At 45.1% G+C, this 26744-nt stretch overlaps 1 protein-coding gene and 1 pseudogene across 1 annotated transcript; both read right to left on the bottom strand.

The window, feature by feature from the left end:
- Positions 1-565: 565 nt before the first annotated feature.
- Positions 566-25976, bottom strand: LOC137527717 (torsin-1A-like). The gene is made up of 5 exons (XM_068248511.1): positions 25697-25976; positions 13439-13704; positions 8037-8212; positions 6282-6409; positions 566-1987 (listed from the first exon to the last, which is right to left on the bottom strand). The coding sequence occupies exons 1-5, from the start codon at positions 25917-25919 to the stop codon at positions 1743-1745; spliced, it is 1038 nt and encodes a 345-aa protein (XP_068104612.1). The 5' UTR covers positions 25920-25976; the 3' UTR covers positions 566-1742.
- LOC137529180 (5S ribosomal RNA) lies at positions 20219-20336 on the bottom strand (annotated as a pseudogene).
- Positions 25977-26744: the final 768 nt, after the last annotated feature.

Below are 26744 nucleotides of genomic sequence, written 5' to 3'. Positions count from 1 at the left end.
GTGCAAGTCTCCATAGACGTGCATGTCCCTTTGGCGCAGGGAAGAGCACCACGGCCAGTGTGCAAGGGGCTAAACTGTTCCTTTCTGATGTGTTTTATAAGACTAGTAAGCAAAGCAATTCAGCTGGGTTCACACATAAAAAGGTGTCCAGTCCTGTCAATTTTTGACAGCTGGCATCAGTTTTGTATGTGTTTTATATGGCATGGTTCACACATAAATCTGTACATTTCCGGTCCAGTCCTGTCAGTTTTGTATCAGTTTTCTATGGGTGTGTTCACACATAAAAGGTGTACAGCTCCAATCCTGTCAGGTAAAACTGATAGGATTGGACTGGAAATGCACAGATTAAATGTGTGAACCAAGCCAATATGGTTTGCTATGAGGTCATACACAGGTCCATAACAGCCCTCCCTGTTTGAAAAACTGAGGACTGTCAATTTCAACAACATTCAGTTCAAGTGAAAAGAAGCTTCCCACGATGCAGTACAATACAACCACTCAGGCCAAATAGATATTCAACACCATACACTTTATGACCTGCTTGTGTCTAGGCAGAAACCAAAAGTGTTAAACAAGCCAAACTTTATTAGGCAATCCCTACTTTGTGATGCAACAATGATAAAAGTGGGTTGAAGATGAGAACAGTTCTCAGGTCTCCAAACCTGCGTCAAGCTCTAATCTGAGCAGAAAACCAGGCATTCCATTGTGAAAAGTCAAGTTATTACAAACACATCACTGGTTCTCTTTATGTACTAACAAACATAACCCATCCTCCTGCAGGAACAAACATAACTCATCCTCCTGCAGGAACAAACATAACTCATCCTCCTGCAGGAACACACATAATAACTCATCCTCCTGCAGGAACACACATAACTCATCCTCCTGCAGGAACACACATAACTCATCCTCCTGCAGGAACACACATAGTCCTGCCCTCCTGCAGGAACACACATAGTCCTGCCCTCCTGCAGGAATAAACACAACCCATCCTCCTGCATGGACACACATAACCCATCCTCCTGCAGAAACAAACAACACATCCTCCTGCAGGAACACCGCTCTTCCTATAGACAAGCACAATTCACAGATAAGAAGAACTATAAAGAACTAAAAGAAGTGGATCTTAAAGTGACATGTGGCATAATGAGTTAAAACCATGTATATACAGTAGTAGTAATCCTACTTAGAACTTGCCTGCTTTCTCTGTTTCCTATTTTGGTTATCAGGGTTAATAATCCAGTACTATAAATTCCAGCCTATTTCCAGCAGATTGCAGCCTAGTCTCTTTCTGGTACTTGATAAGAGGTCGTAAAATTCTTTGAGGCTGTCAGAAGCATTTCTGATGGTGGGGAAGGAGCATGGAGTGAGGAGAAATGTTCGGCATCATTAATCACCATCAAAAACTCGAAAAACAGGAATAAAGGTTCGTGAGAGTCTAATACTCAAATCTAAGCTTTAACCCTTAAAACCCAATAAGACCATGAGATACCAGGAAAGCCCCAACTAGTATTATTACTGAAACACATAATTATCTCGTTACACTATATTCCACTTCATGATTCGAATTTAGGCTCCTCAAACCACATGGTTGAGGAAGCTCTCGCGTATCCCTGAGAAACATAGATAAAAAAATATAGCAGCCATTTAGGAGTATAAAACATCCAATTCCCGCTGGGAAGTAACAAATCAGAACAAAGGAGGCAAATGTGGGTATCGCCGTCGTTGGCGAGATTCAACGGTCATAGATAAAGGTTCACTTTAGTTGTGACAGTCTTACAGCCTTTGTCAGAAAACAGTCTGCTTTCTTTGGGGAAATAGGTCATCTCCTTGGCCACGCGGGATGCCAGGTCTTCATCCGCTTCCACCCCACGTTGTTTTAGCTCGGCAATGACGCACTGCTTTACGTGTTTGTATTCCAGGGGCAAGAAGGGGACGTAGAAATCGATCAAATTCTTGTCAATAAGGCTGCTGTGCCAAAAGCCACCTGGAGAGGACAACAAAAACTTTCATCAATGGCTTCCATTTTGGGGTACTTTAAGTCTAAGCTTAATGTTCCTCCACTTGATCCCATCTCGGCAATGTTCTAACCTCGCAAATAATAGCTTAATACAGTGGTGTGAAAAACTATTTGCCCCCTTCCTGATTTCTTATTCTTTTGCATGTTTGTCACACTTAAATGTTTCTGCTCATCAAAAACCATTAACTATTGGTTAAAGAGTAATGCTGGGAATACACGGTTCGTTTTTGCCTTCGTTTAAACCTTCGTTTCGATTGTGCCTTTTGTCCTTTTCGATCCCGAAATAATCAGTCATACGGTTAATATCACCACCCACGGTTTAGTTTTTTTTTCCGATTCTGATGGTTTCGTTTTTCCAATGATCGAAGGCTGCAAAGAAACGAAACGAAAATCCCTTTTTACAGGGACGGACTAGCAAAAACGAATGTATAATCGATCTGAACAGCCATCAAGCCTACCAATGGCTCGATTAGATGGATAAAGAGAGATAATATCAAACATGTTCGATCACTAGTCGTTCGTTTTTGGGGTCTATTAATCGAAACTATAATGAGATTATGACTATTTTCACATACGTTTTCAACACTCGATTCGTTTACCGAACGAATCGAAGGTTTAAACGAAGGCAAAAACGAACCGTGTATTCCCAGCATAACTGTCAGGCTGCAGAAGCTAATTTAAACCTCTATTCTCCTGTGTTAAACAGTTTAGAAGGAAGCCCAAAAGCCATTAGTGAAGATAAAAATCTCAGTTACCTTTGATGTGTGCTTATCTTAAAGGCTGTTATAGACCCATAAGGACGCAAGCCGCATACTAAACTGCAAAGCATTCTGGGGCCCTCCCCTCGGCTGCTAATGAGACGTTACAGCAGCTTCTAATCAGTCCAGCGCGTAGCACTGATAAATCTCCGGGCAGAGTACACTGCAGGAGTCAGCTATTGTTCCTAGCCACATGGCTCATTAATATTCACTGCACACTGTGTTGTTCAAGTACCAGCTTTTCTGTGATCAGGAAGCAGGCAGGACATGACGACACATTTGACAGAAAAACATGGAGCCTGCCATGAGCTGTCAGGAGCATCTATCTCTGCATATACTATATACAAATTCTGTGAAATCCAAACGTGGACAGTGAAATGCATATGTAATGTAAGTACAGCCAATCTTTAGCTACTGATATATGTGTTTATTTTCTCTGAGACCTTATACCTAACAGCTCCTCTTTAAAGATAATATAATTGAACACAAAATGCAGTTTTAAATGATGGTTTTTATTATTTAGTGAGAAAAAGAACTCCAAATCTACATGGTCCTGTGTGAAAAAGTGATTGCCCCCCCTTGTTAAAAAAATAACTGTGGTTTATCACACCTGAGTTCAATTTCTGTAGTCACCCCCAGGCCTGATTACTGCCACACCTGTTTCAATCAAGAAATCACTTAAATAGGTGCTATCTGACACAGAGAAGTAGACCAAAAGCACCTCAAAAGCTAGACATCACGCCAAGATCCAAAGAAATTCAGGAACAAATGAGAACAAAAGTAATTGAGATCTATCAGTCTGGTAAATGTTATAAAGCCATTTCTAAAGCTTTGGGACTCCCAACGAACCACAGTGAGAGCCATTATCCACAAATGGCAAAAACATGAACAGTGATGAACCTTCCCAGGAGTGGCCGGCCGACCAAAATTACCCCAAGAGCGCAGAGAAAACTCATCCGAGAGGCCACAAAAGACCCCAGGACAACATCTAAAGAACTGCAGGCCTCACTTGCCTCAATTAAGGTCAGTGTTCACGACTCCACCATAAGAAAGAGACTGGGCAAAAACGGCCTGCATGGCAGAGATCCAAGGCGCAAACCACTTAAGCAAAAAGAACATTAAGGCTCGTCTCAATTTTGCTAAAAAACATCTCAATGATTGCCAAGACTTTTGAGAAACTACCTTGTGGACCGATGAGACAAAAGTTGAACTTTTGGAAGGTGCGTGTCCCGTTACATCTGGCGTAGAAGTAACACAGCATTTCAGCAAAAGAACATCATACCAACAGTAAAATATGGTGGTGGTAGTGTGATGGTCTGGGGTTGTTTTGCTGCTTAAGGACCTGGAAGGCTTGCTGTGATAGATGGAACCATGAATTCTACTGCCTACCAAAAAATCCTGAAGGAGAATGTCCGGCCATCTGTTCGTCAACTCAAGATGAAGCGATCTTGGGTGCTGCAGCAGGACAATGACCCAAAACACATCAGCAAATACACCTCTGAATGGCTGAAGAAAAACAAAATGAAGACTTTGGAGTGGCCTAGTCAAAGTCCTGACCTGAATCCTATTGAGATGTTGTGGCATGACCTTAAAAAGGCGGTTCATGCTAGAAAACCCTCAAATAAAGCTGAATTACAACAATTCTGCAAAGATGAGTGGGCCAAAATTCCTCCAGAGCGCTGTAAAAGACTCGTTGCAAGTTATCGCAAACGCTTGATTGCAGTTATTGCTGCTAAGGGTGGCCCAACCAGTTATTAGGGGCAGAGGCGCCAAAAAGAGTAAAACAATACTAAGTTTAAAAACTAGGGGGGAGACGTACTCACCACCCTTTCCGCAGACTGCGGAAAGGGTGGTGAGTACGTCTCCCCCCTAGTTTTTAAACTTAGTATTGTTTTACTCTTTTTGGCGCCTCTGGTTCTTATCCTAAACACAATGCAGTCCACCCGGGGTGGCAAGGATTTTTCCTAATTTCTTCTACAGAGAGCGACATCTTATACCTGAGTGGGGTCAGGTTCTAATTCTCCCCACCTGCATATGGAGTGGTTGCCTGGATTGGGGCTCACAAACCCATGTTTGTGAGTATAAATCCGTTTCTATTAATTGTGTCCCTGTTCCTTGATATACCACACCATTTAGGCTCTCGGTCTTTTGTTTTTGTCTCCAAAGTTATTAGGGGCAATTTCTTTTTCACACAGGGCCATGTAGGTTTTGAGTTTTTTTTCTCACTAATTAATAAAAACCATCATTTATAACTGCATTTTGTGTTCAATTATGGTATCTTTGACTAATAGTTAACGGTTTTTGATGAGCAGAAACATTTAAGTGTGACAACCATGCAAAAGTCAGGAAGGGGGCAAATAGTTTTTCACATCACTGTAGAACAGTGTCATCTCACCTTCTTGGCCAGAGACGCAGAACCTATTGGCTCTACTTTTGTATATAGTGTGTATTTCTCAGGGGCTGTCCTGTCCAGATGTGTAAGTATAGGGGAGCAGCTCCTGCAGCCACAGGTGGGTCTGGGGCTGTGGAGGACCTCAACTTCTTGGTGGTGGTGGTGTGGGGGGGGGGGGGGGGGGGGGGGCAGGTGATTTTTGTTAGGGCAGAAAAGGTCTCAATGAAGTCCACTGATAAAAAAAAACAGAACCTGCAATGTAAGGTTCTCTATTACTGCTACAAGGATTGGCAAGTGGTAGGGTTAAAGGAAACCAGAGATCTGGGTAAAATAATGATACATACCAGGGGGTTCCTCCAGCCCCCTTCAGACCGATCATTTCCCCACCATCCTCCAGGGCTACTTCGATCTCCAGTGGGGTAAGTCGCGAATGCAGTCCGGCTGCACGCTCATCCCCATCACACTCCTGTCAACACAGAATGCTCTTGCCGACGGGAGTGTGATGAGGGTGCATGTGCAGCCGAGCAGTATGTCCTGACCAAAGGACTTTGCGGCTCGGCTAGCGGAGGATCAAGGTGGCCCGGGAGGATGGTGAGGGAGCGATCGGCTTGAAGGGGGCTGGAGGAAGTCACAGGTATGTATAATTTCCTTTTTTTATACCACCTCAGGTACACTTAAATAATCCATTCATAACGGCAATTCATTAATGTCAGAAAATCCAGCACCCTCCTGGGCAAAACTGTAATGGTGTTCAGAAGCTCTATGGCCACACCCACCTGCTTGCTGTGGTCCACCCCAGCTCAACAGACAAGGCCTAATTGGCTGCTGAGCTGGGGACGGGCTGCAGCAGCCCAGTGAGAGAGCTTTACATAACCGGCTCTGGCACACACATCATTTTTCCACCCATGTTCGTCTTTAAACTGGTATAGATAGGTGCACAGCTGTAGGCAAGCAGAGCTGCACAATGGACATATCAAGTCCTATTCTGAAGGGAACACTATTAATTTTACACTATTCAACATTAACATCTTTGTTACTTTGTACAATTTTGGGTTAAGTCGGGCTTTTAAGATTTTTACAAGTATTTCACTCTTGCTTTAATACCACTTACTGTCTCGGTTGTTGAATAACGCCACAGAGAGTACAGACTCCAAATCCTTCAGCTGTATGTCCTCCCTGATCTTCCCGGCCTTCCAAGAATCCAGCACTACCCGGTTGATGACCTCACCCCCTGCATTGCTGAGGAAAGACAGCACAGATTAGAGCACATGAACCCTTTCCTGTCACCTCAGAGCTCAAAATGCAATTCTTACCAACTGCCTATGAGATCAATCAACCTCACAAAACACAGCAAATCCATAGTACATACTAGAGGCGCCACACTGTATATTAGCGGAAGAAAAGCTAAAAGCTACTGCAGCTAAAAACAAAACAATGGTGCTAGTTTACAGAAAGCAAACCTTACACAAAAATAAAATGATGATTAACATTTGTATCGATGGTATAGCTGCTCTACTCGGACTGTCCTAGGATCCTGACATCTTATTTTGTGTTTAAAAATCGAATTTTTATTGTCTCAGCTGAATGTCTTTTAAAGGAATTGTCAAGCAAAAAACAAAAATGAGTTTCACTCACCTGGAGCTCCTACCAGCCCCATGCAGCCATCCTGTGCCCTCGTAGTCACTCACTGCTGCTCCAGTCCCCCCGCCGCCAGCTAGTTTAGCTCCTCTGGGTCGGCGGGCCGCGTTGCGTACATTTTTACGCATTCCCGCTGGTGCAGGAACATTAACACATACGTTTTTACACGTTACTGGTAGCAGTAACGCGTAAAAACGTATGTGTTAATGTTCCTGCACTAGCAGGAATGCGTAAAAATGTATGCAATGCGGCCCGTTGACACCGAGGTCGGCAAAAACTAAACTAGCTGCCAGCGGGGACTGGAGCAGCAGTGAGTGACTACGAGGGCACAGGATGGCTGCATGGGGCTGGTAGAAGCCCCAGGTAAGTGAAACTCCTTTTTGGTTTTATTGCCTAATTCCTTTAAGGGACACCTGAACCAACATGTGACATGATAAGATAAACACGTATATGTACAGTGGCTAGCATACATATAACTAAGCTGTGTTTCTTTTTCCCACCTTTCCCTCACTGTAAGGGCTCGTTCATACTAAGGGCGTTTTTGCTTGTTTTTTGCTCGTTCACACGAAGGGCGATTTCAAAATCGCCCAAAAAACGCTTGTACAATGATTCTCTATGAGAGAGTTCACATCTGAGCGGTTTGTTTCCAATCTGCTCAGAAGAGCGGTGCCTGTACCATTTTTGAGGCGATTTTATCTCAATGTAAGGTATAGAAAAAACGCAAAACGCTCACAAAATCGCTTTGCGATTGCATGAGCATTTTTAAGAATAAATACATGGTATTTGGTAGCTCAAAAAAAAAAAAAGTGAAAAAACTGAATCGCTCTGCAATAGCGCTTTGCACAAAAACGTACCGCGCAGTGGAGCGCCGGGAAGGGGAGAGATGAAAACACACACGAGAAAATCGAAAATCACTGCCGTCAGCGATTTTGATATTAGATGTGAACAAGGCCTCAGAGTTACAATTTCCTTACTGTATTACCCCCCCCCCCCCCCCCCCCCCCGCGCATTGTTTTGTCCTCCTCATGTACCAGTAGTGAGCAAGTAGGGAGCTTGGGATTGAGGATGGGCAGACAATGAGTGTAGAGGACACAATACAGCCAAGGATGTATGTTTGAAACCTTCTCCCCTACCAGCCAAGGTCCTCAAGGAACCCTGGTTGAGAAAGCGAGACAGACTCTGGATGCATTCCCTGCATGAAGCATCAAAAAGCATTTCTCTCTGTTACCTTAGGAAAATGAAGATGGCTTTGCGATAGGAGATTCCATCGATCTGTTCATAATAGTCCAAGAAAGGCTTGATTGTGTCAATAAGACCCGGGTGCAACTTGTCCATCTCATCAAATATAAATAGAGACCGAGGACAATTAGAGACGTTTCCCCGAATCCAGGACTGTAACTGGTCCTGAAACAGAGCAATAAATCCCAGGTGTAAATACCAGACTGCCTGCTTATATGCTCAGCAAAATATAGAGGGTTCTCACCACTGTCACCAGATCCTGAGGAAACCCACACTGCACTCAAACCGCATGCCAGTTACACAACAAAGGATAAAATGTTTATTTGAGGGAACCTGAAGTGAGTGGACTATGAAGGCTGCCATCTTCATTCACTAACAATGTCACCTGCCTGACTCCCGTGCTGATGTTCTGCCTCTAATACTTCAAGTCATTGGCCCAGAACGAGCATGCAAGCTTTGACTCCACTGGCTGCATGCTTGTGGCATGCGTGTGTGACTCAAAAACAATTCGAGCCAAAAGTTCAATATGGCAGCCAGGCAACTGGCATTGTTTTTAAGGAAATGAAGATGGCAACCTCTTTATTCCTCTCACTTCAGGTTCCCTTTAAAAGGAAATGCAAGATGGATAAAACCACAAGGATTTATACTTGCCTGAGTCTTCCCCCGAGCCCCCTTGTAGTCTGTGGGTGTCCAGCCCCGTGCATTTCTCCCGCTGTCAACCCCGCGCCTCTGCTGCTAAGGCTAGTATCTGCACAGGCACAGAGCACTCCCAGTAACAGGAGCGCAACAAAGGATGTGCGCGGCCAGAACCAAGCATGCAGTGGGGGGACATTACCGGGGCTGCCAGCGTCAGAACAGATGGGACCCCCCCCCCCGGACTACAGGCAGCTGGAGGAAGCCCTGGGTAAAGTATAAACCCTTTTGCTGTATGCATTTCCCTGGTAGAAGATGGATTGAGTGGTTTTCCTGGCTTTGTTTTGTCCAGATGGTCTACTCTATGTGACTTGTGTATTTGAGATACAGATTTGTACCAATACATATGGAGGCCTGATGAAGGGTCTTTCCCGAAACAAGTCGACATTGTCGCCTCGATATTAAAAGGAGTTATCAGGCCCCATGCAGCCATCCTGTGCCATCGTAGTCACTCACTGCTGCTCCAGTCCCCCGCCGCCAGCTAGTTTTGTTTTTGCCGACCTCGGGGTAAGCGGACCGCATTGCGTACATTTTTACGCATTCCCGCTGATGCAGGAACTTCAACACATACATTTTTACACGTTGGTGGTTCAATGCGTAAAAATGTACGCAATGCGGCCCGCTGACCCAGAGGTCGGCAAAAACGAAACTAGCTGGTGGCAGGGGACTGGAGCAGCAGTGAGTGACTACGATGGCACAGGATGGCTGCATGGGGATGGTAAGCCCCAGGTAAGTGAAACTCATTTTTTTTTGCCTGATAACTCCTTTAACCACTTGCCGACCGCACGCTTATACCGTGCGTCGGCAAAGTGGCAGCTGCAGGACTCGGCGATCCCCGGCCAATCAGCGGCCGGGGATCGCCGCCATGTGACAGGGGACGTCCTGCCACTGGCTGCACAGGACGGATAGCGTCCTGTGCAGCCCGGATCTCCGGGGAAGGGAGGTAGGAGAGGGAGGGGGAGAATGTCGCCGCGGAGGGGGGCTTTGAGGTGCCCCCCCCCCGCAACATGCCTACACGCAGGAGCGATCAGACCCCCCCTGCACATCATCCCCATAGGGGGGAAAAAAGGGGGGCGATCTGATCGCTCTGCGTGCCCGCTGATCTGTGCTGGGGGCTGCAGAGCCCACCCAGCACAGATCACAACAAACAGCGCTGGTCCTTAAGGGGGGGTAAAGGGTGGGTCCTCAAGTGGTTAAAGGGAACCTAAACTGAGAAGGATATGGATTTTTTCTTTTACAATAATACCAGTTGCCTGGCTCTGTTGCTGATCCTGTGTCTCCAATACTTTTAGCCACAGCGCCTCAACAAGCATGCAGATCAGGTGCTCTGACTGAAGTCAGACTGGATTAGCTGCATGCTTGTTTCAGGTGTGGGATTCAGCCACTACTGCAGCAAAAGAGATCAGCAGGACTGACAAGCAACTGGTATTGTTTAAAAGGAAACATCCATAGTTAAAGAGAACCCGAGGTGGGATTTAATTATGTTAGTGGGGCACAGAGGCTGGTTGTGCACACTAACACCACCCTCTGTTGCCCCATGGTGTGCCTCCAGGACCCCCCTGCACGCCGCTATACCCCCCACAGTGCTGGCGACACACAGCGTGTCGCCAGCACAATGTTTACCTATGCGCTGTCTGTCAGCGCCGCTCCCCCGCCTCCTCCATATCGGCGCTACCCGCCCGTGTCCCTTCCCTCCCGCTGATTGGAGGGAAGTGACGCGGGCGGGTAGCGCCGATACGGAGGAGGCGGGGGAGCGGCGCTGACAGACAGCGCATAGGTAAACATTGTGCTGGCGACACGCTGTGTGTCGCCAGCACTGCAGGGGGTAAAGCGGCGCGCAGGGGGGTCCTGGAGGCACACCATGGGGCAACAGAGGGTGGTGTTAGTGTGCACAACCAGCCTCTGTGCCCCACTAACATAATTAAATCCCACCTCAGGTTCTCTTTAAGGTTCCCGTTAACTAGAGTGACCAGACGTCCCGGATTGCCCGGGACGCGTCCCGGATTCGGGGTCCGCTGTCCCAGGCTTAATGAGGTCCCGGGAAGCGTCCCGCTTTCAGCAGCAGGACGTCCCGGCCTCGGGACTCTGGCCACTCTATCCTTATGAACTGGCAGCGGCGTCTATAGACGCCGTGCCAGTTCATTGCCCGCAGCCCCGCTCCAGCCTCCTCCTTCCGGTGTCTGTTCCGACACCGGCAGGCGAGCAGGGCTACGGCAAGATGGCTGCCGAAGACTATTTGTCTCTCCAGTACAGGGCTTCGGGCGCCATCTTGCCGTAGCCCTGTCAGCACGGGAGATATGCAGGGGGAAGGTGGTCCCGGGAGCAGCGCGCCAGAGGCCGGAGACTTCTGCCAGGTGAGTAAATGCTTTCTTTTCCAGGTGAAATGTTTGCCCGCATTGCGTTTCTTTTCTGGTGAAATGTTTGCCCGCATTGCGTTTCTTTTCTGGTGAAATGTTTGCCCGCGGTGCGTTTCTTTTCTGGTGAAATGTTTGCCCGCGGTGCATTTCTTTTCTGGTGAAATGTTTGCCCGCGGTGCATTTCTTTTCTGGTGAAATGTTTGCCCGCATTGCGTTTTTCTGGTGAAATGATTGCCCGCATTGCGTTTCTTTTCTGGTGAGATGTTTGCCCGCATTGCGTTTCTTTTCTGGTGAAATGTTTGCCCGCATTGCGTTTCTTTTCTAGTGAAATGTTTGCCCGCATTGCGTTTCTTTTCTGGTGAAATGTTTGCCCGCATTGCGTTTCTTTTCCGGTGAAATGCTTGCCCGCATTGCGTTTCTTTTCTGGTGAAATGCTTGCCCGCATTGCGTTAATTTTCTGGTGAAAGGCTTGCCCGCATTGCGTTAATTTTCTGGTGAAAGGCTTGCCCGCATTGCGTTAATTTTCTGGTGAAATGTTTGCCCGCATTGCGTTTATTTTCTGGTGAAATGTTTGCCCGCATTGCGTTTATTTTCTGGTGAAATGTTTGCCCGCGTTGCGTTTATTTTGTACTGACATGTTGCCCGCATTGCGTTTATTTTGTACTGACATGTTGCCCGCATTGCGTTTATTTTGTACTGACATGTTTGCCCGCATTGCGTTTATTTTCTGGTGAAATGATTGACCGCATTGCGTTTATTTTCTGGTGAAATGTTTGCCCGCATTGCGTTTATTTTGTACTGACATGTTGCCCACATTGCGTTTATTTTGTACTGACATGTTTGCCCGCATTGCGTTAATTTTGTACTGACGTTTGCCCGCATTGCGTTTATTTTGTACTGACATGTTTGCCCGCATTGCATTTATTTTATACTGACATGTTTGCCCGCATTGCATTTATTTTATACTGACATGTTGGCCGCATTGCGGTTATTTTGTGCTGACATGTTGCCCATTGCGTTTATTTTCTGGTGTCCGGGGTAACTGTTACTGCATTTATTATTTAATGGTCATAGATGGCTATGTTTGCTGCTTTGTGGTTACGGTATACTATTAGCATCACACAGTTTCTGCACACCCATGATGCAAAGTCTCGTTTGTCCACATCATGGCGTAAACACTGCTTTCTTATGCCTCGCTGTTACATAATTACGTTAGCTCCGCCCATACAATGTCATGGCCACGCCCATTTTTTTGCTGCGCGCGCGCCCCCCCCAGGCTGGACCCACAAAAATCTGGTCACTCTACGTTAACCATTGTTCTACATGTGTCACTTTTTGATATGGAATATATTTCCTGAAGGGTGTATTGTATGGATATCTTTGCACTTTTTTGCTTTTTGAAATTAATAAAAAAACTTTTTTTTACTTTTTTGCATATACATTTTTCAGAGTCTATATCCTTGTACTAGTATATCTGTGCAGATACAGCCAATTCTACAATGATCCTGCCACAGATGGTGAAAGCTCCAACTTTCACTCATATATTGCAGGAAGGGGAAATAAGTAACAATTGCTCCAGCAGGAAGAGAATATCTGGACAATTTAAACTACTGAGTACAGATTCCAGGCTTGAAAAGAAGTGCAATTTGTCCTATGGGCAACCATCTCTGGAGGTTGCCATAAGACAGTGCTATATATATATATATATATATATATATATATATATATATATATATATATATATATATATATATATATATATATATATATATATATATATATATATATATATATATATATATATATATATAAACACAGTAACCATGTCACTTGATCCCCCTATGAAGGCTCTGTCTTAATGATGGATGTTCGGGGATGTGTTAGGGTTAAAGGGAACTTGAAGCAAGAGGTATATGGAGGCTGCCATATTTATTTCCTTTTAAGCAATACTTGTTGCTTGGCTATCCTGCTGATCTGTCTCCAATACTATTAGCCGTACTCCCCGAACAAGCTTGCAGCAGATCAGGTGTTTCTGACATTTCCCTCAAATCTGACAAAATTAGCTGCATGCTTGTTTCCAGTGTTATTCAGACACTATTGCAGCCAAATAGATCAGCAGGGCTGCCAGGCAACAGGTATTGCTTAAAAGGAAACAAATATGAGTTTACTAGAACGAGATTATATGGTATACATGCATTTTTGGCAGGGGATTTTATTACTCTATGTGCAACCTGTGTTGATATAGATTAAGAAAGCAGCCATCAAGTGGAGGCAGTGCGACTCTCAAGGAGCAGGAAAGCAGCGCACAACACAATAGTTCTAGACGGAGTCATGACTGCACCTTGTAAAGAGAGATCAGGTTGTCATGTGGGAAATGCAAATCGGACACAAAGAGATGGACGTATTTGCTGTTCATTCCCAGCTCATAGACATTCTCCGCAATGATTTTGCTGATGAAGTTCTTGCCGATGCCAGTCCAGCCATGCAGGGATAAAGTCAGAGGCTTCTTGGGGTTCTCATTGCTCATAAACCCAGAAAGTCCTCGGAAGATGATGTCCCGAGCCAGGTGCTGGCCAAAAAGCTTCTGCTCCAAGGCTTCCTGGAAGGCTGAGAAATGAGAGGTGGTAAAGGATAAATCCACTTTAGTAAAGCTTAAAGAGACTAACAAAATGTTCATCCTTATTTCTTGTATCCTATAAGTTACTATACCTGTTCTAATGTGGTCTGGATTACTGCAGCCTTTTCTAGTTGCACAGTGGCTGTATTATCTCTGTTATATGATCTAATCTTCTTTCCTCTGTCGGGCTGAGGCGGTCAGGCTGGAATGTGCTATGCTGCTTGTGATTGGCTAGAAGCTATACACACCCTCTCCAGGCCCCCTGCACAATCTGTATGACTCACACACTGAGCTCCTCTCAGCGTATCACTTGCTATGTCTTTTGTTTGTAAACACTGCATAAAAATGGCAATTACAAGCCAGGATTGCAGCAGGTAGTGGCAGAAACAGCACAGAGGGGCCCAGGAGAACATAATGAATAGAATGGTATGCTTTTTATTGTAAGAATTTTACAGTACAGATTCTCTTTAAACCATACGCACCCACTGAGCACTTTACTAGGAACATCAGTGTTCTCCCCAGAATTTTTTTCCAGCAGGGTGGCATGAAGAAGTAGCCGGGTGGCATGAAAAAGTAGCCGGGTGGGGCGTGATGAGAGAATGCAGGGCCGGTGCTTCTCTGCACAACTCTGCTTACAGCATAGGAGGAGGTGAGCCGATGACAGCCGGGTGGTCACCAAAACTAGCCGGGTGAAGCACCCGGCTAAAAGAGGCTGGGGAGAACACTGAACATTATTCTAATACTGGGTAAGGCCTTACTTTGCCCTCAGCGAAGATGAAATTCCTGGAATTTGGAACCGTGTAAGCTGACCATTATTACTACTCTATTCAGCCGTACTATATCCCCGTACCGCTTCCCAGCCTGGACTGCTGACACAAGACCAGTTGGGTTTATGGAATCATTGTAAAGGTGGCCATACACGATACAACAAAATGATACGATTTTATGGCAATTCGATAAAGCCGATCAGATCTCCCGAAATAATCGAAAGCTTTTTTTTTTCATTTGACTGAAAAATCCGATCGGATTTCCCGGTTTCTTCGATTTTTATCGATCCGGAATGCCAGATATTTTTCTTCAATCTTTCTACAGATTGTATGGTGTGTGTTAGATTGTCAAATTATTAATACACAAACCCTAGCAATTTTGTCAGCGTTTTCAATCATTTTTATCATAATTGGGGAAAAATTGAACATATGTGTGTGGTACATTGGTCAGATTTTTGAAATGTTACAATCAGTTAGAAAAACTGATTGCAATTCTTAAATTGAACAGATATTTAAAAAATAGTATGGTGTGTGGCCACCTTAAGGCCTCTTTTCAAAAAGCAGCTGCACCTGTTCACTGGCCACAAGCTTGCTAGCAATCAGCAAAGGCCCCCCGCCACATAGTTGCACCCCAGCTCAGATGCGACGTTTTTTCACTGCCGGTTAAAGCCGCCGTGTGTCAAATGGTTCAGGTGACTTGCAGCCAGGAGGCTGAACGGCAAGTGACAGAAAAACGATTTTGACAATCGATTATGTAACAATTTGGGGACCAAGCAATTCGAATTTTCAGTAACGTTAATACCTACCGGGTGTCCCGATATCCGGCTTCTGTCCGTAGCCAGGCCCCCTAGCAGAAGCGGTCACAGGCTCTTCTCTGAGTGGTTCTAGAGAGCACCTATGACCTCTTCCAATAGGGGGTGGGGTTACGGACAGAAGCCAGACATCATGACACCTGTTTAGTATACAGGGAGTGCAGAATTATTAGGCAAATGAGTATTTTGACCGCATCATCCTCTTTATGCATGTTGTCTTACTCCAAGCTGTATAGGCTCGAAAGCCTACTACCAATTAAGCATATTAGGTGATGTGCATCTCTGTAATGAGAAGGGGTGTGGTCTAATAGGATCAACACCTATATCAGGTGTGCATAAGTATTAGGCAACTTCCTTTCCTTTGGAAAAATGGGTCAAAAGAAGGACTTGACAGGGTCAGAAAAGTCAAAAATAGTGAGATATCTTGCAGAGGGATGCAGCACTCTTAAAATTGAAAAGCTTCTGAAGCGTGATCATCGAACAATCAAGCGTTTCATTCAAAATAGTCAACAGGGTCGCAAGAAGCGTGTGGAAAAGCCAAGGCACAAAATAACTGCCCATGAACTGAGAAAAGTCAAGCGTGCAGCTGCCAAGATGCCACTTGCCACCAGTTTGGCCATATTTTAGAGCTGCAACATCACTGGAGTGCCCAAAAGCACAAGGTTTGCAATACTCAGAGACATGGCCAAGGTAAGAAAGGCTGAAAGACGACCACCACTGAACAAGACACACAAGCTGAAACGTCAAGACTGGGCCAAGAAATATCTCAAGACTGATTTTTCTAAGGTTTTATGGACTAATGAAATGAGAGTGAGTCTTGATGGGCCAGATGGATGGGCCCGTGGCTGGATTGGTAAAGGGCAGAGAGCTCCAGTCCGACTCAGACGCCAGCAAGGTGGAGGTGGAGTACTGGTTTGGGCTGGTATCATCAAAGATGAGCTTGTGGGGCCTTTTCGGGTTGAGGATGGAGTCAAGCTCAACTACCAGTCCTACTGCCAGTTTCTGGAAGACACCTTCTTCAAGCAGTGGAACAGGAAGAAGTCTGCATCCTTCAAGAAAAACATGATTTTCATGCAGGACAATGCTCCATCACACGCGTCCAAGTACTCCACAGCGTGGCTGGCAAGAAAGGGTATAAAAGAAGAAAAACTAATGACATGGCCTCCTTGTTCACCAGATCTGAACCCCATTGAGAACATGTGGTCCATCATAAAAAACAGTACACCTCTCTGAACAGTGTCTGGGAGGCTGTGGTTGCTGCTGCACGCAATGTTGATGGTGAACAGATCAAAACACTGACAAAATCCATGGATGGCAGGCTTTTGAGTGTCCTTGCAAAGAAAGGTGGCTATATTGGTCACTGATTTGTTTTTGAATGTCAGAAATGTATATTTGTGAATGTTGAGATGTTATATTGGTTTCACTGGTAAACATAAATAATTGAAATGGGTATATATTTGTTTTTTGTTAAGTTGCCTAATAATTATGCACAGTAATAGTCACCTGCACACACACAGATATCCCCCTAAAATAGCTAAAACTAAAAACAAACTAAAAACTACTTTGAAAAATATTCAGCTTTGATATTAATGAGTTTTTTGGGTTCATTGAGAACATGGTTGTTGTTCAATAATAAAATTATTCCTCAAAAATACAACTTGCCTAATAATTCTGCACTCCCTGTAATAAAGTTTATTTTAAATCATACACACACAAAAAAACGCTAAACTGAGCAAATTTCATCACCCTGGCGATCGCTGCACAGCACTTGTGCGATTTAAAAGCGCTGCAGCCATTCCTAGTGGGTTCCAGCCCTCAGGGCTAGTTCACAGTGCTCAGTTGCGTTGCAGAATAATTCTACATGTCAGCTGTCTGCCCATACAATTCTATGGGGCTGTTCACAGTACTGCGCTGAAACTGATCACGTAATAATCCTAACTGGCTGCCTGCAGGTTTTGTATTAAAATCTATGTCCAGTCTCCATTGCAATCCACACTCATAACAAGTGCGGTATGCAACTCACCACTGTGAATCCAGCCTCAAAATTTGTCAGTTGTTTAGAATTTGGATGAATACTTCCAACATACGTCCGACATTAATCAAGAGATGCAACATAACCTTGTCATGGATTTTAAAGAAAACAACATTAGAAACATTCATGATGAAGTATGGTATCAGAGTTAAAGAGAAACCGAGAGCCCAATATAGTGTTAGTATTGGATCAAATGAAGGAATATGATTAGTAAGTATTATACTCACAAACATGGGTTACCGCTCAGGTAACCACTGTAAAGGCAGGTGGGGAGATTAGACCTGTCCCCACTCAGGATTAAGAAGTCGCTCTCTGAAGAAGGAAAAGAGGGTTTATCACCCTTCCACCCAGGGTGGATATCTTGATCAATAGATGTACAGAGGCGCCAAAAGGATAAAAGATGCTAAAATGTTTAAAACATTCGGGTAGCGGCGGTGGACCAGCCACTCAAAAATGGACTTAATTCTGTCACTTAGGGAACAAACAATTTATTTACATACTCCACGAACAATATCGCAACGCGTTTCACGGGCACGATCCCGCTTCATCAGGCATTCAACAATGGGAGTATCACACATGTACACAGGTCCAATAAACGCTTGGCACCTATGGTATCAGAGTAATCAGGTACAGATGTGCAAGTCTCCACTCCTGGTAGTCTCTATCATGTGCGCCTTCCACTTTCTGTGCCAAAAGCAGGAAGTAATAACAGCAAGTCAGAGCCTTACAAAATGATCTCCTTATGAAACTGATCATGTGCTTCTCCATGGGGCCGAAACACCGCTGCTCTTCACTGAAGTCTGTGGCCAAAGAAAAATCGGCTGGCAAATCTGTGGTGATCTATGATACATCTATGAGGCTGATCGCCTCTTTAGAAATTTGACAATTAGTCAGTGTTCTCCCCAAGCTCTTTTAGCCAGGTGATACACCCAGCTAAATTTGGGGAGCACCCGGCTGCAATCGGCTCATCTACTCATCCACCTCCTATGCTGTAAGTAGAGTTGTGCCGGCCCTGCATTCCCCTGATTGTGCCCCACCTGGCTACTTTTTTATGCCACCCAGCTGGAAAAAAATTCTGGGGAGAACACAGATTAGTACTTGCAGCTAGAGGCTGAATAGAGTACTGGTTAAGGGCACTGCCTATGACATGGGAGACCAGGGTTCGAATCCTGGCTAGGGTCAGTACCTATTCAGTAAGGAGTTCAGGGCAAGACTCCCTAACACTGCAGGGTGGCCTCCTGAGCGCGTCCTAGTGGCTGCAGCTCTTGAGCGCTTTGAGTCCGACAGGAGAAAAGCGCTATATAAATATTCGGATTATTATTAGAGATGGTCAACAAGATGCAAATAAAATTCAAACTTCATGAAACCAATGTTAGTTACCTGGTAACATCCTTTTTAGTAACCTCCAGGACAGGTCCACCACGAGAACGACAGGCTCCTCCCAGGAACAGGAAACGTCCAGATAGAGTACTCTATAAATCTTTGTCCAACCCCTTGATCCTCAGTCAATTCCAAGTACTGTTCCTAAAAACAAAGGGGTTTTAATATTCATACTGCATATACATATACTTTTCTTGTACTTATATACACATATAAATCCTTTACTCGGGTGGGTTACGGACCTGTCCTGGAGGTTACTAAAAAGGATGTTACCAGGTAACTAACATTGGTTTTTCCATTAACCTCCAGGACAGGTCCACCACGAGAAGATGAGCAAGAATCTTACCAATTTTGGGTGGGCTGACTGCCTGCAGGATTTTCCTTCTAAATGATTGCTGCCTTGCAGACATCAGGTTCATTCTGTAGTGTCTAGAGAAGGTGCTTAGATTTAAACATGTAGCCGCTCTGCAGATTTCTTCTGGCGTAGCACCCGCTCTGTAAGCCCATGAAGTGGCTGCTGCTCTGGCTGAATGGGCTCTAACTGTATTTAACACAGTATTTCCTGTAATCCTATAGGCTTCCTCTATGCATAGTTTTACCCATTTAGCTATAGATCCTTTTGACATCTTTCCGCCTCTTGTAGCACCTGAAGTGTTGACTAGCAAGGCTCTAGAACTCCTAAACTCCGCTACCCTCTCTAAGTAGCATATAAGACATCTTCTGACATCTAACCCCGGCTCTTCTTCAAATAACGGTAATAGATCCTTAAATATTATACAAAAAGGTTCGTCGCAACATAGGGCCTCTAACTTATTCACCCGTCTAGCCGAGGTAATAGCTATGAGAAATACAATCTTCATTGTTAGGAGTCTGAAGGGAATTTATGATATGGGTTCAAAGGGCTCTATTATCAATACCTTCAAAACTAAGGATACATCCCAACTTTCCTATTTACCATAGGTTTCCTTTCTACTGATTTAAAATATTGGATGATAAGGGGGTCCTTTGCTAACCCTACCCCCGAAAGGTAGATATTCCCATTACCTGTACCTTTAAGGTACTTAATGACATATTCTTTGCTACACCATCCTGTAGAAACCCTAAAACAGTCGGTACTTATTCACCCTTGAACCCTGACTCTTCCTGCCACATATTGAAGGTTTTCCAATATCTTAAGTATATTTTCCTTGTCCCTTCTTCCTACAGTCTAACAAGGTACTGATGACCCTCTCTTAAACTCCCTTTATCCTTAGAGGGAACTTCTCAGAAGCCAGGCTGACGGGTTTAGATTTGTAAAATCCGTGGAATCAGTTGGATTGGTGGAAACGCATAACCCTTGTCGAATATTCCCTCATTTGGATTCAAGGAGTAAAGCCTCCTGCACCTTGCTGTGTTAATCAATGCCGAGGTTTTTGCGTTTACCTTGATGTTCTCGGCTGCTGCGTCAATTATATAGTCTGTGGCCTTGGAAACTACCTCTAATGATTCTAGAATCTCCTGCTTAGAAGCTCCTCACCTGCAGCACCTGGGGTTCACAGCCGGTCTCCCATGCAGCTACTAACCAGGCCTGAAGCCGCTTAGCCTCCACGATCTGACTAGAGCGGCGCTATCGGCTTAGTGTGGCCGCAGGCCTTATATACCATAGCTGGGATCTGAACCCAGTATGCAGTGTGTAGTAGCTAGTAGGTAACTGTCTTAACCTCTAGACCCTGAACCACACTACCTTTTTAATTACTCTAAGGACCAGAGCTGCAGCCACTAGGGCATGCTCTATAGGCAGTAGCAGTGTTAGAAAGACTTGCCTAAGGTCTCCTACTGAATAGGTGCTGGCTTACTGAACAGACAGAGCTGAGATCTGAACTCTGGTCTCCTTTGTCAGAGGCAGCACCCTTATCCATTACACCAAGCAGCCACTGCTTCCCATAGAGATATAACTCCTGCTACACATGTTGTAGCTGCTGCTGGTCTAAAATTTGCACCTGCTGCTGTCCAGGCCTTTTAAAGGGACTCCGTAACAAAAATTGCATCCTGTTTTTTTTTTGTTTTTGTTTTTTTTTCATCCTACAAGTTCCAAAAGCTATTCTAATGTGTTCTGGCTTACTGCAGCACTTTGTACTATCACAGTCTCTGTAATAAATCAATGTATCTTTCCCTTGTCAGACTTGTCAGCCTGTGTCTGGAAGGCTGCCAAGTTCTTCAGTGTTGTGGTTCTGCTATGCACTCCCCCCTCAGGGGGGAAAGAAACACACAAATGATCTCTTGAGATTTAAAAGGAAGGCTGTATACAGCCTGCTTGTGTATGGATGTATTTTCTATGTGTGGACATACTGTACATCAACCTACTTCCTGTTTTAGTGGCCATTTTGTTTGTTTATAAACAAACTTTTTAAAACTGTTTTTAACCACTTTTAATGCGGCGGGGAGCGGAGAAATTGTGACAGAGGGGAATAGGAGATGTCTTTTGTGCGATTTTAACAATACAGATTCTCTTTAAAGGCAATTCTACTTCCTTATCTTGTGGATCTTTCAGATACCCCAGATCCTCAAAGGCTAATTTGTTGTCTTTATTAACCTGTGAGAATGCTGCATCAAGCTTGGGACATCTATTCCAAGTCTTAACATCTTTTTATTTTTATGTTTAATAAGCTGAGACTCAGCATTTGGTATCTCCACGGTCGGCATGGACGTACTCGTACCTGTAATTACTGCCTCTGTTGCTGGGGGGATAGCAGAGGCAAATACTTCTCTTAATGATTTAATTGTGTCAGCCATTTCTCTTTTAACAGCTGACATTAATTCTTCCTTAAACCCCCTGATTGTTCCTGTATTAGTTTTACTAAACAAGGTTGGCAAAACTACTTATTATAATTATGGGCCATTTTTGCATCACAGAGCGGGCACCGCCTTCTTGGCCTTGTCGGCTCAGTAGACTCCGGGCCCTATAATAATCAAACAACAAAAATAATGTCATCCCTCTTTCTCAAACAAAAAGGGAAAAAACACCCTGGTGCACAAATATCAAGAGTGATAGCAACCCTGATACCAGGAAAGAAGGAACATGTATAGAGATATCATATACATATAATCCATCTGAAATCTATAATATATATACTTTCTTTGCATATAGTAGTCAAGGGAATATATCATAAAGGCCAATCATATAACTGTTATGTTGCCCATACCCTAATGGTTTACACATATATCTATAAAGGTCTTAATATCCAAACATATATATACACACATCTCCGTATATCTCCCCGAATAATCTGTACCAGCATTCTATTCTATGCATAGTTATACAGACCTCAGATCAGACGCTAAGCAGGCTGTTATGTTATACTGCATAGTCTCAATTTAATAACAGACCTCAGTACAGACGCGGCATAGGGCGTACAGCTCATACCATATAGGTCACCAAGCCTCCGCCACGCTTACCTTTCCTGGCTCCTGCTTAGCGTCCATCCCGCTCCGTTCAGCACACGAACTGCCGAACCATGCAGGCTTCCGGCGTCTCTTCCCCCACGCGACCGGAAGTGACGCCGCGTAAGGGCGGAAGTACGTCACGCGTACACCGCCATTGAGGGCAATCAGCTGCCTACCCTCTGGAGGCCCGCATGACTATCCACGTCACCTCCGGCGCGCCATTAGCCTCCGCTCCAGGGGAATCATGGACGCCGCGCGTGTCCTCCGGATCCACCGCAACTCGGGCAGCCAGGACAGCCATGGGAGAAGGTAACTCTCGCTTTCTCCCCACCAGACCCCAACACCTCTCTAGGCAGGTCCACCATCCGCCGCCAACCGGGTCCCAAACACACCTGGTCTGACGGACCGGCGAGCGACCAGAGCACTCCTTGTTCCCTGGAACAGGAAACGTCAACTGAGGATCAAGGGGTTGGACAAAGATTTATAGAGTACTCTATCTGGACGTTTCCTGTTCCTGGGAGGAGCCTGTCGTTCTCGTGGTGGACCTGTCCTGGAGGTTAATGGAAAAAATGATATGCAGCTTGAAATTGGACCAATAAAAACTGGCAGGAAGTTATTCTGATTGGTCCAATTTCAAGCTGTATGTAATTTACATTAAATTAGATTTTTAGGCAAACTCACCATATTTGCATTTCATTAACCATCTCTACTTGCAGCTTTAGATATATGATAGTCAGTACTTGCAGTCAATAATTATCAGCAATAGTGGCCATCATGGGAGACCAATTACACCAGTTCACTTGGTTCGCTGCAGGTTTTGACCATGCTTGGCGTGAGATTACCCAGCAGGAAGCTGCATAGGGAAATTCTGTTAAAGTGATTGGATGGACAGCATCCTCTAGGTTGTGGCTAGATTGAAGTAATAACTATGCCCACAACCCTTCAAGTTGTAGTGGGTGCTGTGATTGGAGAATTACTTCCTAAGAGGTTTCCCGCTGGGTCACCTCAAGTAGACTAACGCCAAACACTTTTGTGCTACCAGACAGAAAAGAGTTTAACATTGTTTACCATCAATATTTCATCTCGATTTGAGTTTTTGGGGGATACTGTAACCGCTGCTTAAGCCAGAAGCTACATGTAGCAACCGAGAAATCTCAAACGACCACAGCCCTAGACTTAATGATGGCAATGGACAGTAAACAATGCGACATGAATGCACTCATACATCACAATAAATAACAAATCCCATCGGTAAGACAACGACAGCTGTCCATCTGAACCTGTATGGTGTTGGTATGCCCTAGATCAGGGGTCCCCAAACGTTTTGGGTCAGGGGCCGGGTCAATGTACTTCAGACTGCTGTGGGGCCGGAGTATACATAAGATGATGTAGAAGTCTTTGCAGGCCAGAGAGTGAAGCATACCCAGGTGACAACCTGCAGTCCAATTGGACAGCAGTGTCACCTGATGTGGAATTTGATTGGAAACCAGCGAATGACTGCTTTCTGGCTTCCATGTGGATGAGTGGTGCCAGCACTGCTATTCTATATGCGGACCACCAATATTTAAAGATGTAGCTGACCGCATCTATAAGTGATACAATTGGTGTGCGGGGGGCCGGTAAAAAAAGCCTCAGGGGGCCACATTCGGCCTGCGGGCCTTAGTTTGAGGACCACTGCCCTAGATCTTCGTTATGCCCTAAACGCCATGGCATAGAAATGATGCGCCATCATGCTAGGGCCATGTTACTCATGCGCAACAGAACTTTCAGTCTCTAAAACAGCTAATTTCGAAAACAAGAGCTGATGACCTATAATTTCTAATAATGTGGGCAGCACGGTGGCGTAGTGGTTAGCGCTCTCGCCTTGCAGCGCTGGGTCCCCGGTTCGAAACCCAGCCAGGTCAACATCTGCAAAGAGTTTGTATGTTCTCCCCGTGTCTGTGTGGGTTTCCTCCGGGCACTCTGGTTTCCTCCCTCATCCCAAAAACATAGAGATAAGTTAATTGGCTTCCCCCTAAAATTGTCCCTAGACTACACAATATAGACATATGACTATGGTAGGGACTAGATTGTGAGCTCCTCTGAGGGACAGTTAGTGAAAAGACTATATATACTCTGTACAGCGCTGCGGAAGTTGTTGCAGCTATATAAATACTAAATAATAATAATAATAATAATCTTGTGCTGCTCTGCCCGCAAGCAGCGCAGGAAGAAAAGGACTGTGCCCTTCTCCGTATGGATTGCACATTTATTTTAGCACCGCAGCAAGCAATAGTAGAGACAGGAGGAGGTGAGTGAGGTCACACCCCCTCCAGTTTCAGCTATTGCTTGCTGTGCAGTCCATACAGAAAATGACGCAGTCCTTTTCGAAGTTTCCTGCACTGCTTCCAGGCTGGGCAGAGCATGATTATAGGGTGATTGTGCAATGCATGTCTTCAATCCAGCTGTTTCAGTGAGACTGAGCGCTCTATTGCACGTGAGTAACGGGGCCCCAGCATGATGGTGCATCATTGCTACATCATGGCGTTTAGAGGATGATAATTATCTAGAGCAGGGGTGTCAAACTCAAATACAAAGTGGACCGAAATTGAACACTGGCAACCAAGTTGCGGGCCAACCTCAATGTCTACAAGCCACATTGCTCCATTGTAAAGTTCCGTGGTGTCTGATGCCCACCCCCTTTACAGTTCCCTGGTGTCCAGTGGTCCTCCTCCCTCCCCTATACAGTTCCCCGGTGACTAGTGGCCCCCACTCACCCCTATACAGTTCCCTAGTGTTCAGTGCTTTTCCCTACCTCCCCATATGGCTTCCTTGATGATCTAAGGTTTCGCCTCCAATACAGCTTCCCTGGTGGTCTAGAGAGGGCCAAATATAATGCAAAGTGGAGAAACCACTTGGGGGGAAAATTGAATTGCTCTGAGGGCCAGATTTGGAGTTTGACATGTAGGGCGTGTGGTACACGTATCATATTTAGCCAAAAAGAACACATTTAGAGTTTTAGAAAATGATCAATCATATTTAAACAACACCAAATTAGTATTTTAGCTAATTAAAAGCAATAGTAAGTGCTTAGAAATTGTTTAGAACCAATTATCATGTGCTACAATTAAAAATATATATTTGTCAAGGGGTACTTGTGATAATGTTTACTATGCTAGGGGGTACTTGGTGAGTGCAGGGTTACATACCAATAAAATGTTGAGAAATACTGATCTAGGGCATACCAACACCACACCAGCTCTAATGCAGATTGCAATGTTTATAAGAACAGCAATTTACACAGTGCCATTATTTCAAGAGAAACAGTACAAATTGTGCGGGGGTGGTGGTGGGTGTGTGTGGTATGTGTGGTGTGTTCAACATTCTCATCTAGAACCCCAATGACTCCAGCTACAGCACTGTTTACAATTTTCCAAAGCATGATCAGCAGCTTCCTGGTTGTCCTCAGACTTCATAGACTTCTGTGAATCAGTCCAAGTCCAACACAGTCCACATAAAGTGACCCCCCCTGTCTAGAGAAATGTGATCTCTGTCCAGCTGCCAGGCCCCTCCTCCAGGCTCATCTCACCTGTGCTGTTAAAAGGCTTATCCTCGCAGCACTCCACCAGCCGGCCGCAGTAGAAGCGAGGGTAGGACAAGTACCCGGTTAGTGCAGAAGCGGTGGCTATAGCTACGGCTGTGGTGATTGGCTCCAGTGACAGCACACCGGACAGGAGGAGAGTCACCATGAACCCCACTGACAGCCACGACCGCCGGTCCATAGCCACGGCAGCGAGAGGGCTTCTGCGCATGCGCGCCACGAACTCCCAGGCTGATTCTAGCACTGAGCGCAAGGGGGTATTTTCCCGCGTGCAACGCACTGAACTCCCGCACCATCAGGGCATGCGCAAAGAAAAGGGGAAGGGGCGAGCGTGCCTCTGTGATTGGCCAGTGGCAAGTTCATAAGGCGGTCCTCTAGTCTAGAAGAGCAGGAGCAGCGGCTCAGGAGGATGACTGAGAGAAGTGCTGGAGTGCTCGCTTCATTACAATCCATTCCAGAGTGTCCCGCTCTACTCTCGCTTCGCTTACCTTATAAAGTTGCTGGTTTCCTAATGATATTAACTTATGCGGTAACAGTTCGGTGGAGTAGATCCGAGCAGCAAACTATTCTGCTATGATGATGTGCTCCTACTTCTCTTCCGAGTCAGGGTTGTGCTAGTTCCTTACTGCTTTAAAGGACAACTGAATTGAGAAGAATATGGAGGCTGCACGATTTATTTCCTGTTAAACAATAGCAGTTGCCTGGCAGCCCTGCTGATCTATTTGGCTGCAGCAGTGTCTAATTCACACCAGAAACAAGCTTGCAGTTAATCTTTGACAGATGTGATTTGATTTGTGACAATGTCAGAAACACCTGATCTGCTGCATGCTTGTTCAGGGTCTATGGCTAAAAGTATTAGAGGCAGGGGAACAGCAGGACTGCCAGGCAACTGGCATTGCTTTAAAGGAAATAAATATGGCAGCATCCATACCTTGCTACAGTGGTCCTTCAAGAAATATCGGGTCTTTTAAAAAAAAAAAAAGCAGATCTACTTACCTGGGGCTTCCTTCAGCCCCTGGCAGCTTATGTGTTCCTT

Source organism: Hyperolius riggenbachi, chromosome 8 (genome assembly GCF_040937935.1).
Source record: "Hyperolius riggenbachi isolate aHypRig1 chromosome 8, aHypRig1.pri, whole genome shotgun sequence".
Classification (NCBI taxonomy): domain Eukaryota; kingdom Metazoa; phylum Chordata; class Amphibia; order Anura; family Hyperoliidae; genus Hyperolius; species Hyperolius riggenbachi.
The sequence above is the reverse complement of the archived record's forward strand: the minus strand, read 5'-3'. Positions and strand labels throughout refer to the sequence as shown.

What these genes read in the sequence shown, in the direction of transcription:
- LOC137527717 (XM_068248511.1), bottom strand. Translation starts at nt 25,919, where the DNA reads ATGCGCAGAAGCCCTCTCGCTGCCGTGGCTATGGACCGGCGGTCGTGG. An exon ending in GCCATCTTCATTTTCCTAAG is followed by an intron (nt 6,410 to 8,036) that starts GTAACAGAGAGA and finishes GTCTTTCCTCAG; the next exon opens with CAATGCAGGGGGTGAGGTCA. An exon ending in GTTATTCAACAACCGAGACA is followed by an intron (nt 1,988 to 6,281) that starts GTAAGTGGTATT and finishes TGTCCTCTCCAG; the next exon opens with GTGGCTTTTGGCACAGCAGC.